Source organism: Coturnix japonica, chromosome 7 (genome assembly GCF_001577835.2).
Source record: "Coturnix japonica isolate 7356 chromosome 7, Coturnix japonica 2.1, whole genome shotgun sequence".
In the NCBI taxonomy this organism is placed as follows: domain Eukaryota; kingdom Metazoa; phylum Chordata; class Aves; order Galliformes; family Phasianidae; genus Coturnix; species Coturnix japonica.
Genome location: NC_029522.1, coordinates 12337389 through 12358466, shown reverse-complemented (window position 1 = coordinate 12358466; position 21078 = coordinate 12337389). Strand labels below are relative to the sequence as shown.

The 21078-nt window shown below is 36.1% G+C and overlaps 1 protein-coding gene across 9 annotated transcripts in view; it reads right to left on the bottom strand.

The window, feature by feature from the left end:
• Nucleotides 1–21078, bottom strand: part of PDE1A (phosphodiesterase 1A) — a 191838-nt gene that overhangs the window by 39282 nt on the left and 131478 nt on the right. For all 9 annotated transcript variants that reach the window (XM_015868294.2, XM_015868291.2, XM_015868296.2 and 6 more), the window contains 2 exons: nucleotides 9654–9767; nucleotides 370–552 (listed from right to left, as the gene is read on the bottom strand). In XM_015868294.2, the coding sequence (XP_015723780.1) occupies nucleotides 370–552; nucleotides 9654–9767 (297 nt within the window). The remainder of the gene's footprint in view (nucleotides 1–369; nucleotides 553–9653; nucleotides 9768–21078) is intronic.

Here is a 21078-nt window from a genome sequence, read left to right as displayed (position 1 = left end):
GTTCATGATCCATGAAAATAATACTAGGCTACTTGAGGGTCTGTTCACATAGATAACATAAGCATTTTTACAAACTTATGAGAAAAGCTCATCTGATGGTGGTTACTGTTTTATGTTTCTGCAATATTTGGCACACATTTTCATGCTTTCTTCCAAGCTTTAAAATCCATTCTCAGAGTTTTCTAAAGTCCAGGAGATTTCATTACAAATGTAGAGGTTTTGTCTGGGTTTCTGTACAGAAACATACAAAGATTACAGAAATTGAATCTTAAAACCTGTCTCAAAGATTTGATTCAGGCTCATCCCACCATTTACAATAGGCTCTGCGGTTAAATGTAATACTTGCCACAGTAAGAAAAGAGTTCTCACCTTTCTACAAAAATCCCAGCCTGTACAGCATGCACAATGCTTCGAAATTTAGGCTTTTCTTCTGGTCTCCTCTTCACTATTCCCATCTCCCTTGTGAATGTAGAAGCTAACCAGTCTCGCACTTCCAGCGGGACCGAATCCGACTGGATGTCCGAGAGTTCATCCTCAGTGTCCAGAAGCCTTCTATAAAAAATTAATAAAAGTTAACTGAGAATACTGTAGGCAGAAGCAAAAGGAGTATGGACATACTAACAGCTAACAAAACTTTATTTAAAGAAGCAGAGTCAATATTAAACAGTCAAATTCTACACTTGTACAAATCTACCAGAAGTAGGAACCCTTTTTTCTTGCTCTTACTCATCCACATCACTCAGTCTTCTGGGGTTTTCCAAGAAATAAATCACCTATTTACTCTCATAATAAGTTTTCCTTCATCAGTTGTACAAGAAACTCCAGAGGCAAGATGATTTGAACATACATAAAGCATGCCAACCTTTTAAAACATTTTTCTAGATGTTAGGTCAATACAGAGATAAAGATTGTTAAACTATTGATCTTCTTGCCAAATACCACAGAGTTTTTTTGTAAGCTTCCGCAGTATAAAATTTTGTGTATGTTCAAAAATGCTATTGGATAAATTGGTGAAGAAAATAAGTGATTTAGCTGCTAAATAGAAGGGTAGAAGCTCTAGTTTAGGAAATATTTGGAGTGGAGCAATTGCAAGATTCATAGTCTCATCCCCCAAAACAACATGACTGAAGTGCTGGGATGATGGGTTGTTCTAGGAAGTCAGCCTCAAAGTAAAACTGTACTAAGGCAAATGCCATTGAATTGCAAACCATGAACTCCAGATCAAATTACACTTCAGTTTAACAAAACACATTAATTTACCAAGGCACATAATTTAGCTTTTTCTTCCCTAAATTTAAAAATGCTAACAAATGAATATAGCAGAGCAACAAAAAAACACTTTACCTGTGGGATGCCTGAATTGTCTCAAACACTTGGTAAATAAGACCATCAACCTGACAACAAATTGAAGGCTGAAGATGTGGCTGAGTGGAGGGAGTCCTGTAGAGATAGGACAGCCTTGCTCTGTACAAAACTCCCATCTGCTGCAGAAATTTAGACTGCAAACTTTGTATTGCAAACTTGTTTGTTAAAACAATGAAATTACTGACAAACTCGTGATGGCAAACTCTACACGAGAGGAAGCCCAAGAGAAGTTATGGTGGGCTCTGATAATTCAATACTTTGAAGCTTCTAGACAAGCACTCTCACAGACTGAGAACCTCCATGTTGGCTGGACAAATGCTGGAACCCAGACTGGTCATCTCTTTCTCTGTCTCTGTCTCCACACTCCACTCTCCATCTCTCTCTTTTCTTTCTTTTTCCCTTGTAAAGTTGGTAAGTAACACAAAGCTTATTTCAATTTCTTATAAAGTCACATAGTTTAGCTGCACAGCTTAGATAGATATAATTGTAAGAGTGCCAATACTTTTAAGATAATTGTAGTACAGAGATTCTCATTAAAACTGATGATTGTGTTTGGACCTTGTGTATCGTTTAACCTAATGAGTGGGATTTGCAAATCTGGCCACCGCACACTCTGTTCACAGGAGGGTCGTGACAATGAAAAAAAAAGCTCGAACACCATTTGTGACACAGAAAGTACTTTTTCTTCAACATAAAAGTCAGAATTTCAGTGTTACATACACTTATTTTTCTGGTATATCATTAGCCTATTAAGTAGATGCAATATGTGGAAGAGATACATGTGGGAAGAAGAGGGGGAGGCTTATGTTATTTAATTCTATTCATTCCATGAGTGGAGCTCCCATTGACAGTAGTGGGAACATGTAAGATATGGCCCATGGCATTTCAGCTTAGCAATCAATTAATAATGCAGCCATAGTAACTAATAACCTGATTTCCTTGTCATAGTACTGTGTTTTTCTATCAAAAGTAATCCTTCAAATTTTTAGCAGTGATCATTTCTGGCTCTTTTTTTCATTTAATCAGAATTTTAAATATAGTAATGGACTAGTCAGAAGTACATTTCTTTTCCCTTAGGAATATATCAAACGTACAATGGAAGAGAAGATGGAAAAGCAAAGGAAAAAAAGAAAAAAGAAAAATTAGATAATAGCTGAGGAGGGGAAAAAAAACAAAACAAAACAAAAAAAAAAAAAACCACCAGTGCCAATCAGTCATTCTGCTTAACTGAGATAGTGAAAGATTTTAGAGAACACAGATGAGCATTATGTGAGCCAGGGAATGGATCAGAGAAGGAGGTGTTAGCACTTTACTGCTTAGCTAATTAATTAAGCTAATGACCTAGACAGTAAATTGACCAAACTCCTCTTCTAGGTCTAGAAACAGAAGGTAAAGAATTTATAGCCCAAATAGACAATTCACATTTTTCCCAAATCTTTGTGTCTCACTACCTTCACAAATGAGGGTGAATCAACATCTTTAATTAATATTTACATCCTCATATGATGGTACAATTTCCACCTACTTTCAGTAAAAGATTAACTTGGGTACCATGGAAGACTAACAAACAGCAAAAGAGACTATGGTCCATCATAGGTATATAAAAATCCTTCTAAATGAGTAATGAATTAATCCTAAAATTAAGCTGAAAATATTTAGCACACTCTCCAAAAAATTTGACCTCATATTTAGGCAGGCCATTTATTAAATGTCTGAACTGATCTGCAGAATTTTAGTCAAAGTTAACAGATTTTCTGCATATGTCCATATACATAATTTTGACGCTGTTTTAAGTTTCCCTTCCTGAAAAGCCTTTGGTTTAATACAAAAGCCTTTGAAGGTTTATTTTAAATTTTACACAGCTGGAATACACTGAATTACTCTCTGCACAATGAGCTTTTTTTATCACTGATTTCTGAATATCACTTATAGAATTACTTAATAGATGAACTGAATGATTTTCTTCATATGACACATATATTAATGACAAAGCAATGTCTATTTAATGATGGACTGGATATGAAGGACAGCAACACACAATCATAGCGAGCTTGTTGGATCATGAATACCTAAGACTGATTTAACTTCACACTTAAATAATTGTCACTTTCAATCTCCCATCCACCAAGTAATCTCAGACAGGAGTCATAAAGTCCTTTTGTTGGTTTTTTTTTTTTCATCTAGCAAATGTTATCAAACAGGACATCCTATTCCATTTGTTTTATCCTAGTAACAGTAGACAGATTATGCTTCACACAGTCAAATGGAATTTGGTACACTACCTATGAGTGGGACTGGAAGGCCAACAGCCCTGTAATTTCAAGCAGCAAGCTCCTGCTGTGAGATGCTAAGCAGCAGCTGCTCCATGCTGATTTAGTGGTAGCTTAGAGCCTTTTAATGCTAATGCAAAAAAGAACTTGTGAAAATGAAATAAAAAAGAAATGCATAAGATGGAGCCTTCACTGAGTGACATTCTTGTTTAAAAAAAAAAAAAAGAGAAGCTGCTAAATCCATATCAATGGCCATAACAAAGTGAAAAAAGACACAAGGGTTTCAAATAAGTATCCAAGTCACTTCATCTATTTTTGGGAAATATTAATTACGAATCTCAGACAGAGCAGCTGCCATGGGCTCAGTCTGTTGCAGTACTGAGAACAAGCAACAGCCTCTTCCTGCTTGCAAACGTAACCAAAGCTGTGCACTGAATTGGCTACACTGACTGTTCCTCACCTTGGAATCTCCAGGAAGCAGGAGAAAATGGCACTGAATGCTGGGCTGCTGCTAAGCTCCATTCATGCTCTTGTAACATAGAGATCTGGGAGCACAAGCAACTAGCCAAAACTGGGCTCCTCTTCTCTCCCTTAGATTCCACATGACAGATATAAACCTGTGTGTTCCCATCACAAATACTTCTGTGATGTGTTCTCGGGGGACATGTAGATGTTTGGTGATGTTGTTAACTGTAACTCTTTCAAGTGGCACTATCACTATTTAGAGCTTTTCCCGGCTGTTTGCTGTTTGACAATCTATTTGACCCTGCTTTAAGGTTGGTAGCAGCAGAAATACTTGGTATATTACTGGAGCAGTGCACTGGAAATTCAGACTGGTCCCAGGCGTGTAGCATAACTGCAGACACGAAGACTGGACTTAATGACCTCCTGCTTCGCTAAGCTTGTACACATCAGAATGGAAACATTTCTAAAGTAAGGGGGGTTTCCTCAAAAAGGGTGCTGTGTTTACTTTATAGTATCACTGAAAGACCTCCGGTACTTCCAGATCTCTCATGCAAACAGATGACATGTATTATTACAACAACACTTACCCTTAATGAGATTTCCTTTCTGCCTCAAGAATGTGGCAATGACTTGTATTTGTTATTTTTTCTTGATGAATGAAACAAAGACACTCAAAGCAATTGCTAGCTATATAAAACACAACTTATTCACATATTACTAAGAGGTTAACTCAACTAAGTCACATGTTTTCAAAAGGTTAAAGCCTTTTAGAGGGTATTATATATTCTAAAACAAACTCGTATCTATGTATGGAATTGAAACAACAGAGATAAGTATCTTCCTGAAATCAAGCATATTTTCTAAAATATTAAAGCACACAAAGTGTGAAAATAAAACTTATAATAGGAATAAAAAATTCTGACTTTTTCCAGAACAACTTAAAAATGTTTTCCATATGAAGTTTAAATTTTCAGGGTTTTTTTGGCTTTCGAGTACTTTTTTTTCTTACTCTTGTCATTTCCATCTACATTTTATTTGACTTATTTTCTTCTCACTTAGCACAAGTGAAGAGCTGTGTTTACATGGAACGGAACAGCTGTCCTCACTGGATTATCGGGCTGTATTTATTTCCTGTTTGACTCTAAAAATCCTTCTTCCACTACCTCAGGCCAAGTGTCAGGTACAAGCGGAGAAAATTCTGCAAGACTTGTCAGAATTATTTATAACACCTATTGAGTAAGTCTGAACTTCTTCCACAGAGATCTACCGAGGGGCTGGAACAGTGAGAGGTTCACTGATTATTTTCAGCTGACACTGAGCCTCCGCTCCAGTGACCAAAGCACTAGTTTTCTTTCAAGGAAGTGCCTCATGTGGCTTGGCTTACAGTTACTAAGCACAGACAGATGCAGCAGTCCAACAAAGTGTTTGATTAGGGAGCTCATTAATTAACAGGCGGCCACAGATAATTAAGCTCAGAGGAAAGCAGCACTTACATATATCTGATTTCTCTCCATTTTCCAACTTGCCACCAGCTCAGAATCTTTCATATGGGATACTGAAAATCACTACCCCAAATCAATTTTTCATAATTTAGGGATGCTATTCTTACTATCTGGCTAGTTTCAAGGAAATCTGTTCTCAGAACACTGTAATTAAAATCTGTTTTGTTACCTCTCTGCCTATTCACCAATCCAACTGCATATATTTTTAGAAAGAGCCTGTATGCGTACCCTGCTTTTAAAAATGCTACATTATCTTCAGATCAGAGGCCACAGCAGAGAGCAACAGAACAGCAAGAGAAGCTAAGAAAGAGGACCTGAGGAAGGTGCTCCTTACTCAGCTAAAGGGTTGGAATTCTATAGCCCACTTAATTCTTCTCTGAAAGAGTGGTCAGGCAGTGGAATGTGCTGCCCACGGAGGTGGTGGAGTCACCGACCCTGGAGGTGTTCAAGGAACGTTTGGACATTGTGTTAAAGGACATGGTCTAGTGAGAACTATAGGCAATGTGTGGATGATTGGACTGGATGATCTTGTGTGTCTTTTCCAACCTTGGTGATTCTGTGATTTCTAGCTGATGGTTGTACGCTAAATGTACACTTACACATATTTGCATGTTGACACTTATAGAATGAAGGAGGCCTTTCAATTAAAATAAATCATCTCTCTCTCTGTTCACTGTCATTCCTAACCTGACCACTTAGATATTTAAGAGAGCTCTTTCCCATCAGCTATTGAGCTCTGTCTCCCAGAAAATGGGTGAGGAAGAGATCACATACGGGATCCAGTTTTAGATGTCCAGCTGAAGCTGAGGACTTCTTGGATATGTGAGCAATGATTCAGTAAACTAATCAGGACAAAACTCAGGGCTCAAGCATGGGACTGAAACACAAAATACAGCTCTTTGAGTTGAGTACTCTGTACTGAACCTTTTGTCCTAAAACTTCAATACTTCAGACATCCAGACATCACTGCATTTTCTATCTTGTAAGTCCAATCTCAGGACTGTTTTGTATTTTTTATTTTTAATGGTAAAGTGTCAAAATTTAAAACAATAGTAAAGGTAATATTTTACAATGATGAAGTAGAGGCTCAGGCTGTACTATTACCATAAATTTAACACAAGGTCCAAACAGTGCACCATTCTAAATCTGAATCTAACAGAGACTGCATTAGTCCAGAGACTGAAAATAAACTCAAAAACTATAAATTAAAATGGACCATATGGAGTATATAGTACAAAACACTAAAAATAAGAGGATAAAAGTTGAAGAATTGGTTTCACTAAAGTTATTTCATTTTTAACTCTTACTCATCCCATAAACAGCACAGGCAAGGAAAATTGCTTTATATCTATATACTTCAGAAAAATTGCTGTAGGTATGGAAGGAAATACATAATCCATATCCTTAACGTGTATCTATGTGGAAAATGATAACATTCGGTTGGTTCATAAGCTCAGTTTGCAATTGTGTTGGAGAAGTATTCAGTAAGTTAAAACAACATCAGATATCTGCCTCAGTTTTAATTAATTTCCTTTATGACTTACAGTGAAAAACTGGATTGTTCTGCAAAATATGGGATACAATTAATAAGATTTCAGGCTGGATATCAGGAAAAAAAATTTCTCAGAGAGAGCAATGAGGTATTGAAATGGGCTGCCCATAGGTGGTGGAGTCACCATCCCTGGAGGTGTTCAAGAAAAGGATAGATGTGCACTGAAGGACATGGCTTAGTGGGCATGGGATGACAGCTGGACATCCTGTGGTCTTTTCCAACCTTAATGATTTTATTTTTTTTTTGAAAACACCTAAATAATCACCATTGTAAGATCATAATGCTCCAAAGGTTAAGAAAATAGCCTGAGAATGACAAAAATTTTCAAGATCGCTATAAAAGTATATATTTTTTTCATTTGGGTAGTTTAATAATCCTGCCAATAAGCCCTAGGAGGGCAACAAACTTACTTAAAAAGTTTCTTACATTATAAATAATGCACCTGCTGCTGCTGAAGTCTAAGCATTTTCAGGTGTACCAGATTACTCTGCATACAAAGTTTCCGTTACTTTTTTAGATACTCCCACACAGAACTAGAAAGACTGGGTTCCTCATTATAATGATACTATTTGTTTTCATAAAGGCTTTATTTTAGAAACTAAAATTTTTCAAAGTCCTGGTGCTACTAATCAGAAAGAGCTATGAGTACTGCACCCATTCAATCCCAGTGCCTGTGAGGTGCATGGAAAGAGTAATTATGTCTTGCTCTGAACTGACTGTGCAGCTGTGACAGTTCCATGGTCGTTCATGAAAAATACATGGTGAAGTTTTGTTCACTGGTACTTTTGGGGTATTGCATGATGCAGAGATAAGGGCCTACATTTTCCAAAGCTTCCTGAGAACTTGAGCTGTGTCAACATTTAGTACTGTTGCTGGAAAATAAAACGTTACAGTGCTATTAAGGTAATATATTCTTGAAGAGAAGTGTGTTGATCATTTCTTTATACAGCTCTCTAAGAAATTCTATGAATTTAACTACAAACTATTATAAATCCACAAACCAGTCCTTGCTTTAAAAGAAAGCAAGCTTGATTAACTTAAATCAATCATCAAAACTGAAATAATTATATTCACAATAGTATGTAAATGGAATTAACTACCACTTAGCTGCTCAGGAAGTCTTCTCACTTACTACAATTTTATCATCTTTTACAGAACTGGACAGGCATTAACTGTAAGAATAGGACACCAACAGAAATGAGTTTGCTAGCCCAGTCGGTAGTACAATCTGTGAAAAACAGAGCATTGGTATCAACTTCATTTGCTACTGTTTTCAACCTTCTGTTTCCAAATGTTTATGCTTTCTATTGCCCGATAGTTGACGCTCCAAATTACAAACCAACAAGGTTTGGTGTTTGAATCACACACATTAGAGGAAAGGAAACTGGAAAAATTTAGAGCTGCAGTTTATGCATAGTGTCACATTTGCAGACTTCCAAGAAGAAAGAGAGGATGAATAGCTAGGTCTGTGCAATAATTAGTATGATGGCAGATTTCCTAAATGTCAGATGGGACTGAGACTAGACATAGCACGTGTGCTCCAGCAGTACTGAAGTAGGTTTGGCAGACTATTTTACAAGAACATTCAGCTTTTTTAAAAAAATAAAAAAATAAAAAAAAGAAAGAAAAAAAAAGAAAAAAACTATGCTGAAATAAAATGGTAAGTTAGCTAGCATCAATTATAATGCATATCAAAATATTTTTAAGAAAAATTCTACTTAGAACTTCAAATTTCATTAAAGTCAACCCGCATTTAAGATGACTGCCTTTAATGCTGCCAGTAACAATAAACATAAACAAAGAATTAAATATTATAAAATAAATCACAGCTTTTCATTAACTAATGTATTAATAGCCAGATTATAATACCCTGACTCATATCTGTGAGCATTTCATTCCCAAACAACTCATTTATTTTATTCTTTTTTCTGCATGTGACAGAGTCCTCAGTATGATTATCAGTGTGTGATCTTTGTGAGAAAGAAAATCCATCATTCAAAAATTTCTTATGACTTTATACTGTGAACATCTGGCAAGTGAAGATCACAAAAACTAAGCAAAACCTCCAGATAATGGTTACACCTGATCTCTGGAATCTTACATGTTTTAATGCTGTCAATAAAAAACCTAGAAGCCACATATTATTCTTCTGATTTGCAGAGATCTTTAGTTCACATTATTTACAACCATATGCAAAGATTAGATTTCTAAAATGTAACTCCCAACTGCTGTTCCTTCCTTAAACTAGAAGATGGGAGGTTTAGACTAGGTACAAGGAAGAAATTCTTTACTCAAGAGAGTGGTGAGACATTGGCATAGCTGCCCAGAAAATACGTGGGTGCCCCATCCCTGAAGCCATTCAAGGCCAAATTGGATGGGGCCCTGGGCAGCTGAGCTGATGGGGGTCAGCCCTGCCATTGCAAGGAGGCTGGAACTACGTAATCTTTAATGTCCTTACCAGCTCAATCCATCCTATGATTCTTTTCTTGTCAGACTTACCTGGTTTCATCAATATAAACTGCCTCCAGCACAGATGCGGCATATTCAATGTTCTTTTTTAAATCCACCACATTGATGTCACCTTTCTCCAGTTGCTTCACCAAGCATCTTAATCTGTAAGGGAAAAAAAAAAAAAAAAAAAAAAGTCAGTGCATTGCTTATCTCAAATATTAGTTTCAGCTTCAACAGCTTCTTTTACTTGGAATATTGGAAACAATGCAATAGACATGTGGAGAAAGAGAACTTCAATGAATGTTTTGTCTTTTTTTTTTACTCCACTTTGAGCACACACATAATTGTTCATTCTTTGCAGCCTGCCAAATATGTAAGGTCCATTAAGAAAAGACAGTAAGTCAGAGAGGACTTATTATGATTGTAGGTATTTTATATTAATTTGCAACGCCTGCTAGGATACCTAAGTCTCCAGCTTTATTTAAACACTAAACACAGCTTTGCAAGTTGTCTTATGTGGTTTTTCCTTGCTTAAAAGTTAGGTTATATTTTTAATATCCACTACACATGGACTTTCCTTCATTTTAATAACTTCATTTTTATTTTGGCCTCCAGTATATTTTTGCTGCAGAATATGAGCTAATGTGGAGCTCTACTGCTCGGTGTTTACAGAGAATTCATCATTATACCAGAAGAAAGGTGGTGCCTATGGCATTAGAAAAATCCAAATATTTTCCCAAGTGTGTTTTAACATTTAGTTTTGAGAACATTCTTTTACATTATGAACATGGAAACGCCCAGAAGAGATTTTATAACGCATGGACTCATGCCTCTGTGGCAATAAACTTGCACAGACAAACTACTTGAACATCAGATTCCTCCTAAACTCTTTGATGAGAACACTTCTGACAGTGATCAGTTTAACCATATGGAGAAGTTGCAGCACTGCAGAGAAAGAAAAATTTATCAGTAACTCTGTAAAGCTGTGACTAAAAGGATGTTCAGAGAAGTATGGAAATTTTCTTCTTTCTGTGCATATCTCTGAGCTGAAATGATTTACAGTTTTGTAACATAGTACTCAGATTTTTGTGAAGATATTATTTTAACAATAAAATTATTTTAACAGTCGTCATCCATTAACAGTTTTGATGGAATAATCTTTTTACGTTATGAAACGTGAAAATGTGAAACAAGCATCTAGTTCAGAAGTCTGTTGAAATTAAGTCAGCATTAGAATATTACTTCAAAAAAATCTATAATGTAACACAATATAAAATAAATATAAGCAATACAAAATTAATAGAAAGAATAAATGAATAGTAAAAAAAAATAAGTAAATGAAATGACGGCAGACTGATGTCCATTTATTTTTATTGACATTTAAAATATTTGACTCAACCTAATTAAAATGTATGATTTATTTATTTTTTAAAGCAAGGCAGTGTTCAGAACAAATCTCTCATAAACTTGGAAAGTATTATTCCATCATAAAACCACCTTCATGTTTTTCCCTTATATTTATTCGGACACAAGCATAATTCTAGCTTACAGTGTTGTAAAAGATCAGCTTCCTCAGTCCTTCAAAGCCTTAAATGAAATTAGAACCAAGCATAATACAAATAGGGCTCTTAGCAACTATAACCACTCGGTATCCTACACAGTGTATTACATATAAATGGAACAGGAAAATTAAGAGTTGATTTTTTTCACAGAGGGTTGAGGTAGGTGGCTGAAATACTGTGAGAGTGCATCTCCTACACAGAAACGACCTTATGCACAGGGAGGCATTTCTAGGACTTTGTTCCCCTCTGCCTCAGAGCACCTAATGAGAAGCTAATTCACTAAACAGGCTGGCAGTATCCAGTGCACACACAGTAGCTCTCCTGAGAGTTGCTCTTCAGCAATGCACTCACCCATGCACATGGTTTCTCCTGAGCACCAGCACCACTGCCACAATTTTTCAATAATTTTACCATTTGCAGTGTTCCCTTGGTGTCAAATTGAATGCATCTGGGAACTGCACTTTTCAAGGGTAAACTGATTTAAAAACGCATCACTTCACGGAGGGAGAACCAAAGTATAACACAACAATCGTGGTTCAAAACTGCTTAAAACCCTATGATTTCCTGTAGTGTATTCTGCTCTGTATTATATGGCTCTGTTTCCTCACGACATTGGTCAAATGATAGATATGTGGAATTATTTGTATGCTTGCAGGAGGAAAGGAGATCCACAGGGAGCCAGTAAGCAACAATGACCTTGCAATACCTTACTGCACAGGTCACATTCAACTGATGCAGCTTGCCCTGCAGCTATGATTCTTACACTAGGAGGAACGTAGAACAATATAATAGATCGGGAAATTTGGAAAAGTCTTCTCAGGCAATATTAAAAGGATTTCTGAAGACATTACAGAGACATGAAAAGACAAAACTCATACAACTCAGTGCTGTGTACTGCCTAGAAATGCTTGGCTTCTTCTGCAAGCTGGAGACTGCAAAAAAATCCCTCCGTAATGTTTCTGATCAGATATTTGGGAATTCTGTCTGGTGATAATAATGAAGTCCAGCCCAAGACTAGAATAATGAACTTCCTCAGCAGCATTATTAATTGTGTTATAGGAATATACGGTTTATATATCCTCAAAAAATTATGCTTTAAAGGAAAGAATAAAAAAAGAATATTTCATTGATGAGAATGAATATTCTTTACTGAAAAGATCACTCTGATAAAAAATAAACACATCAATTTATAAGACAAAACAGCAAGTGTTAAAACGCTAAAAAAAAAAAAGTTAAAAAAAATGATTACTGCAGCTGGACAGGATTGGTTTTTGTTTGTTTTTGCAGAATTACATGTAGTGAGTGGAAATGATACATGAGAAATACAATTAGAAAACTTGATGTGCTACTTAAAACTGGAGTTAAAATTTGTATGATTCTGCCCGTGAAATGCGAGAAGGAAACAATGAGAAAAATCTGAAGTAGCAAATACCTGCGTATGATTAACTGTTTTGAGGTAAAAAGTAAACTGCATACAGAGCTAACACAACACAACTAGAAATAAATAGACTTATGGAGAAAGAAACATCTTATTTCTCTCAGGACAAATAACAAGCACAGTTTAAAATTACCAGTCCCAGTTTGTAAGGGTGAAAGAAACATCTGCAAGTAATAAAGGCAGTGGGTGGAGAACCATCTTCTGTCCAATTGGGTAAACACCACTAACAGCCATGAAGGAATAAAAAATGTTGCTGGACAACACAAGCACACTCTGCTCCCACCTGCCTTTGACAGGGAGCAGAGGCAAGGCAAGCTGAGCAAGCCCAGCCCTCACCCCTTCTGCCTCTGACACCTCTCTCCAGCAAGAATACTCATCTGCTTTTCCAGCAACTGCCTTCATCTGCCAGCTGATCCTCCCCACTGCCAAGCATTGCAAAGAACCAGCCTTCTAACCTACACATCTGGACTTAACTTAAAACTGTTTTGGAAACTTTGTACGAAATAGTTGGCTTCTGCAACAGATAAAGGGGAAGTGAAGTAAACTATAAAATAAACCATAAATAAACCTAGTTTCTGTTATCTTTTGAAATTAATGGAAGTCACTGTTGAGGGATGGACAATGAGCACATTGATAATTATTTGAAAACAAAATATTAATTATAACATTCTAAAAATGCTTATGCTAATTTCAGAAAAAGTTATTTGTATTAATATTCAATAATCACAAAGTAAATTATGAAATAATATGTAATTTTAAAAATTATCTATATTGTTTAAGTCAAGTACAATTACAGCTAATAAACTGTTATGTTCCATGAACTGGTTGAGAAAATCTTTGCTGTGTGCCAAACGTATTAATTCCTTGACAATATGAGTAAGTCCTGACAACATGCAAAAAAAGATGAAGGACAGAACAAAAAATTACTTTCCTGTAAACTGCAATTTCATATTTTGTTTGGACAATTTAATACTGACTAAGAAGATTAACTTGATAATTGCAATTATTGTTATATGAATGAACATTACAAACTAAATGAACATTACAAACTAAAAATGGGCTGGTATGTAACATGAAATTAAAATAAGGAGGGGGACACTAACCATTTTCTGACAATCCAGTTAGTTCACATAATCACAGGATCATAGGGATTGAAAAGGACCTCAAGAGATCACAGAATTGCAGGAGTTGAAAGTGATCTCCAGAGACCATTGAGTCCAGTCCTCTGCTAAAACACATACCCTGCACACAGGTAGGCTTCCAAATGGGTCTTGAATATCTCCATAGAAGGTGACTCCACAGTCCCTCCAGGCAGTCTGTTCCAGTGCTCCACCACTCCATAGTCTAAACATGACCTCGCCAGGGCACAGTAGATGAGGAAGTTCGCCTCCCTCAACCTGTGATCATGCTCTTTTTAATGCATCCCAGGATACCACTGGCCTCCACGGCCACAAGTGAACACTGCTGGCTCATGGCCAACCTTTTGTCCACCAGGACCTCCAGGTCCTTCTCCACAGCACTCATCTCCAGCAGGTCACCCCCTAACCTGTACTGATGCATGTGGTAATTCCTTCCCAGGTGCAAGACTCTGCACTTGCTCTTGTTATATCTAACTAGGTTCTTCCTTGCCCAACTCCCCAGTCTGTCCAGATCTCATTGAATGCTAGCACAGCCTTCCAGCATGTCTGCCAATCTTCACAGCCCTGTATCATCAGCAAATTTACTGATGATGGAGTCTATTCCCATTCAGGTCATTGATAAAGACAGTGAACAAAACCAAACCAAGAAACAAACCCTGGAGAGCACAGAATGTTGCAGGACATCTATAGCTAAATAATCCACTTACTCTGACAAACACTTTATATAATCATGTAGATCAGAAATAAGAAAGAAGTTGTAATAATCAATATAAATCAAAGTCCACACTCTCATTTCTTCAAGTCAAGAACATAAGGGCTATTAGAAATCTTTTAGTAGGATTGCAAGGTTATAATTCCCTTTCTGCATGTTTTCTGCAGGTTGAAAGATAAATACCATCCATGAAACAACAGAATTGCAGATACAGTTGTAATATTTTTAATACGTGGTTCTCAAAGAGTAGATCATATGAATGGATGAAAAGAAATAGGAAAATATCCAAAATATGCTAATAAAGATTTAGGAATGATCCCTTTGGTTAGCAGACCTTGTTCCCTCACTCCCACCTGCAGTTATAACATAGACAACTAATGCAGCTTCAAAAGAACTAGCCATTACTTAAAGACATTTTACACAAAGGAAAATATGCTGACACAAGGACACTTTACTAGCCAAGGCAATGTGTCAGTAGTGAGCAAGGATTAGAATGGATAGCTCCTTATCTGGATCTTGATGTACATTTCATTCCCCTGAAAACAAAACAATGCAGTTATCTAATATTTCTTCTAATTAAAGGTGCTGTGTCTCTACATTCTGATACAGAGAACTGCAAGAAGGATATATCACGCTTCTGGTGCTGCAAATGTGTTTCATGAAACAATTCTCAGTCACTCCTGTGTCTGAGCACATGCACAGGAAGCTTTGTGGTTGCTAAGGATTTCACAAATCACAATTCATTTTGTGATTATTTTAAGCACTATAAGTGGTACGCACTGATCTGTATTTATGATTCAGTCGTTGGAAAATAAATATTGAATCTGCTAGTAATTCAACCAACATTTTTATATAGTAAAACTCCATTCCCATATTGAAGAATTAAAATAGAAATTCTGCAGCTAAATAGCACACACTTTCTTAACGGAAAAAAAAAAAACCCTACATTTTTATGGTAATAGAATTGTCTTGGCTGTTTAAATACTGTTCATATGCATGCAAGATGAAGTAGTTTCCTTCAGGCAGACATTTTCAATCAGGCTTCATTTTAACTTACTCACCCTACACATTTTCATAGTATTCACTGTAATGCTGTGTAAATATTGCCATTTGGGTCTCATTTAGTATCAAGGTCAAGTGTTTTTTTAGGATCAAAATTCAGTCAAAATTCACAAGGTTTTTTTAGCCTCTAGCTGAAATTTCTCACAGCCAAAGCGTCTTACATGATTTCCACCTGAAATCATAAACTGATACAAGCTCTATAAAACATTTTCAAATTTTTGCCTAACTCTCAACAAACCTGATCAAATGCTGGGAGTGACTGGAATGTTTCAGTAATACTAAATGTCTCATGTTCACAGCTCTGTAACCTTTCACCATAATCTTCATCATCACCACCAGATGCCCTGGAGAGCAGTGCCAGAGGAGGCTTATCTGGGATCCTGTTCTGCTATTCTTCCCGGATGTGTGTGTGTGTGTCTGTCTCTCTCTCTCCCTGGCACTGCACATCAATCCCCAAAAGTAACTTTCACCATTAGAGTCTATGTGAATCTGCCTGCCTATATTTATATATTCCATAGATGAAGAATATAATTTATTTCAGAGAAGCTTTGAGCATCTTTCAAACATTAATGATGATTCATTAGTGGAAGTGAGGGAATTGTTTACAGCTTAATGAAATATCTTAGAAAAATTTAATATGCACACATGTTGAAATGTTTTATGTCTTCTGTTGCATTCAGCTAGTACCCAACAAGTCCCATCCTAACCTAAACTCTGTGAGTATATTAATGGAAATGGAGGCTGAGCCCATAATTTCCATTTCACATTCAATCCATAAAAACAAAGACAAATATGCATATTCTATAGGATCTGTAAATCACAAATTATCATTTGGATGGCTTTTGATAAATCTTTGTATTTGACTGAAGATTGACATTTGATCTATAATGTTCCCCTGAATCATATACACTTTATATAGAGTGCTAGCTAAAGCTGCTTAATCTTGAAATTGCCAAACACATGAACAGTCTGCATGTCTGAAAGTCTTCATCATAATCTAGATAGATCCATTATCAAGAACTAGCTGGGAAATCAAATGTAAACTCATCACCTGCCAAAAATCATGCTAGAAAATGAAGGCTTTCAGCAAGTCTTACTTGCTGAATTTAATGTGATAATCCCACAGAAGAAGCACATATCCCTTATTCCCTGTAGACATTTTAGAAGCTTTATTTTTGCTGCAAACAGCAGCTTTGAGCACAGTGACTAAAGAAGCTGCTAAAAGACAGAAGTTAAACCTTCTAAATCTTCCTAAGCACTCCCCAGCATTCTTTTTATTAATAATTCCATGGCAGGAGAAAGATATTTCCAAATAGATTATCTCACATAGGCTCTCACATCTCACACATGGGAGATGTCCCTCCCATGACATTTGTGTGTCGGCTCTACATTCCAGCATAGAACTTGTATCCAAAACCTCTAAACCACTGGAAATTAACACAGCAGTGCAGACCTGGTAGATCTCACTGTCTGCCTCAAAGGAACTCCATTATCCCTGCCTCACAGCAGCTCTTCAAAGCCACTGCATCTTACATACTTGAAAGAAAGATCATGATCTATTTCTTATGTATTTCTGCTACAAAGTACTGCTAGAACCTCTATCTTGTTTTAGTTACTCTCAAAACTCATAGATGAAATAGATTAGATATATACTATATATTAGATGGGACATAAGGAAGAAGTCCTAGTAATAAGAGCAGTGAGGCACAGCACAGGGTGCCCAGAGAGGTGGTGAATGCCAGTCCTTGGACACATTCAAGATCAGGCTGGACAGGGCTGTGAGAACCTGACTGAGATGTAGACAACCCTGTTCACCGTGCTGGGGTTAGATGACCTTTAAACATCCCTTCCAACTCAAATGATTCTATGATTCTGTCATTCTATGAAATAGTATCTCCTCAAGCACTGTTACCATCATATCAAGTGCCACAAAATGATAACGGTTTGATCACTCATTACTTTTATGTTGTCTTCTCATTCACCCTGAAGCCATTAGCACAGAAGGGATGTTGCACTCATGCTGAACCAACATGCTGAAATTTTCTTTCATTGCCAAGGATCAGAAAATCTAGGTTGAAGACTGTTGATGCTCATCCTTAAAAACAGCATGAAAAGAGGTAGAAAGTCCTTTCATAAACATTATGAACACAAGCTATCACATAAAAAGTCAACTGATGTTCTTTCATTTAAAACCACATTGACCAGAACTGGTAATCTTGTACTGAAAATATTTTCTAGATTAGTACTAAGAAAATACAGACCTGTGATCGTAAAGGCTTTTGAAAGCATTTTTGGGTAATTTCTCTGATTGTTAAAGGCAGAAGATTGTCATTTCACTTAGGAGTCCTATATTACTATTCATAAAGGGACTTAGAAACTTGAAGTGCCAGAATATAAAGGTTATACTTTCAATACATAAAATAATCATGTCTTCCAGACAGGACAACAGAGTCAATTTCTTTTGAAATCTGTTTTTAAGAATTATCAGGAGGAACAAAGCATAGACCTCTACTTACTGGGAAATAAAATATTTGTATTTTTTAACTCTTCAAAATTCATTTTAAACTTCAACAATTATTGAATAAAGTTTAAAATCACATAAGAGTCACTCTAATCTGCCTAAAATGTTATAGAAAAAGTACCAGCACAAATGTCTTTTTACTGAATAATTAACAGTTTCAACACTTCCATTTCCAATAAAAGTTTTTTTTTTATTCAAAAGACAAAGCAAGATATAAAATGCTTTAGCACAACAGCTATAGTAATTACAGTACAATCTCACTGTAAAATCATTGCCATCTCAGTAGTTCTGAAGAAGGGATAAGGTACATGTAGTGCATATAACAATGTAAAAAAATATGAATAAGGGTTTTATTTAGAACTGCAATACTGTAATTAAAATGAAGAAAAGTAAAATTGTAGGAGATGGTAGAATCCAGCACTCAGTGTAATGCATAGAACTGACTTCTGTGATTTGGAATTGTTAAAAATAAGTGTTCTGTTGAAGAATTGCCAAATCAAAGTACTTCAAAGCAGATCTTGTAATGAGAAGTAGAACATTAGAAAAGCTTAAACACACTTGAGAACTGTATAAACAGAAAAGTATAAAAGAAAAAAGAATCAAGCAGACAAATTTTACTTTATATTCTTTGAGGGGGATGAAATGTAATACAACCATGTGAGCATGTAATACTTACACATGTGAGCTTCATCTATGTTTTGCCTACTTGAGAAAATAAATTTGAATTAAGGTCAGGTGTGAAAGTGAAATTTACTATCTATCCTTGAATAGCTTCTTCTTGAACACTTCAGAATGAGTAGAACTAAACAGAAACAAGTCCCTGCAACTCATCAAGAAGAATATTTCCCCAAAAGTTATTTTTGAGCAATATCACTTTCAACCCATTATCCAGCATATGGACTATATACATAAAGTCTATGAAGGAGTCTAGCAAAATAGTTGTGACAAGAATTGGAGCAAACCAAATAAAAAATAGCTTGTTGTAAATGCTTTGTACAGAGCAGCCATTTTTTCTCAGCCTGGGAAATGCCTGACACCTCCATATACAGGGCTCACAATCTGTAGATCCAGGAAGGTAAAATGGATTAAAGCTGGTGCTAAGGCTTTAGAGGCTGGTGATCCTTTGCCTTAATTCATGTTATTAGTAACAGCCTCCCCTATTCGTTCTGCTCTTACCTGACCATATTTAATTAAAACAGACAAATACACTGTGAGACATGCAGACAGTAGCAAACTGCAGCCTAGCACTCATGCACAGAACATCACAATGGCAGAGGCCAATATCCTTGTAATAGAACTGCCTAGATTTTTCTCTTCTGCATCTAAGAAATTTCAAAAGAAGATTTTAAATAACATAAATTTTTTCTTAATTTCTGTGCACTTCTAGGATTCTGAAATTAAAATCTGATTATTTCAGATATACTGCAGTACAACATTCCTACATATATCTCTCCAAGGAAGGGAAACGTAATCTTGAAGTCTTCAGCTCCCTTACAGTCATGAGAAACACTAAGTGCTTCATTTTGCATAGTCCTACAGAATTAATCCTTCAGTCTCTATGCAAAGCCATAAAATTCATTCCAAGAACCTGGTTATTACTAAATTTTGAAATTGAAAACCTGTTAAGTTCTTAAGACTATAAGTTTACCTACATAATTACTAAGGATTTAGAAAAAGCCTATATCTATATGAAAAAGCAAACATGACTTGAAATCAAAAAGGACAGTAAAACGGCTTGCTAGAGAGATTTAGAAAGTGTAACAACATACAGTTATTTGTCTGACATTCCTAAACAATACATTGTAGGGTTTTCCACTGTATTTCAGATCCTCCTACATTTGTAATGGAATGCTCATTTTTTTTATATTATTCACTTTAATCCAAAATTACACTACTCAAAGAAGTAAACCACTGTTCGGCCCCAAAAAAAGCAAGTCACCTGTTATATCATAACCAGCCCCTGGCCTTGATCATGAGATAGTGCTCACCTGAGCGACAACCAGAAGTACAGGAGTAGAAGTAGTAAAAGCAAAGTATGGAGGAGTTACGTTTTGTAAACTGATGGAAATGACAAACTGCCTGGATCTGTAGTGTGCTATCACTATGTTATTTTCTCCTGCAGATACCTACATAATGCTTGTTAAGGCTGGAGAAAGCATATCTCTGGGGAAAAATCTCATTGTGACCTTTCAGTGATGTGATTCTATATAACACAGGACATTCTCGAATGGACAATGGTCAAAAGAACAACAAAACAATACTAAAGAGTGATTCATTTTTGCTGAATGTGGTTCTACACACATGAACTAATCAAGAAAGCCATGAAAAGAGCAGCTAAATTTTAACAAGACTCGTGCTTACAGCCTATTTGGCTGTGATCATTGCGATGAAAAGTGTATGTAATATTTTGCTGCTAATTGTACAGGTTGAGAATAATCAGGTCAAAGTGTAAATTCACTGCAGAAAGAACCTGGAAATAAAATGGATATTATTTGGGGAGGCAACTGTTTTCTTAGGTCAGCAAAGAACAGTAATTGCTGAAGACAGCATAGGTTTGAGTACAATGGTCAGTAAAATGGTTGTCTATCTGCTGTGCAATGTTCAGTAACACCTTATTTGACTGCACACAGAAGTGTGCATTGTAAGTCCAAATTTTCTGTGGCTTTGGGGTCTTCATAATGCTATATTTTATATTTAGTTTGGACTGTAAATTTTATTTTAAGAAACATTAAGATTGTGACTTTAAGTGATTTGTAAGTTGACCCAAGGATTCAAGGAAAGAAGTATGAGAGTTTTCTATGTTAACATTGGCTACAGGTTTTCACTTTCTGCAGTGAAAATCACCAAAAGATAGATTTAAAAAAAAAAAGTATCACATCCACTTCCATGGTATACCTCACAAAATTATGGAGAAGCAAAAAGATCTCAAAACACCCAACAGGAAGGTGAATATCTAGATATATGCTCCATTTTGTTAACAACTGTAATAACACCTGCAGTCATAACTGCACCCTCCTTAGGGGTGGGGGGCAGAATCAT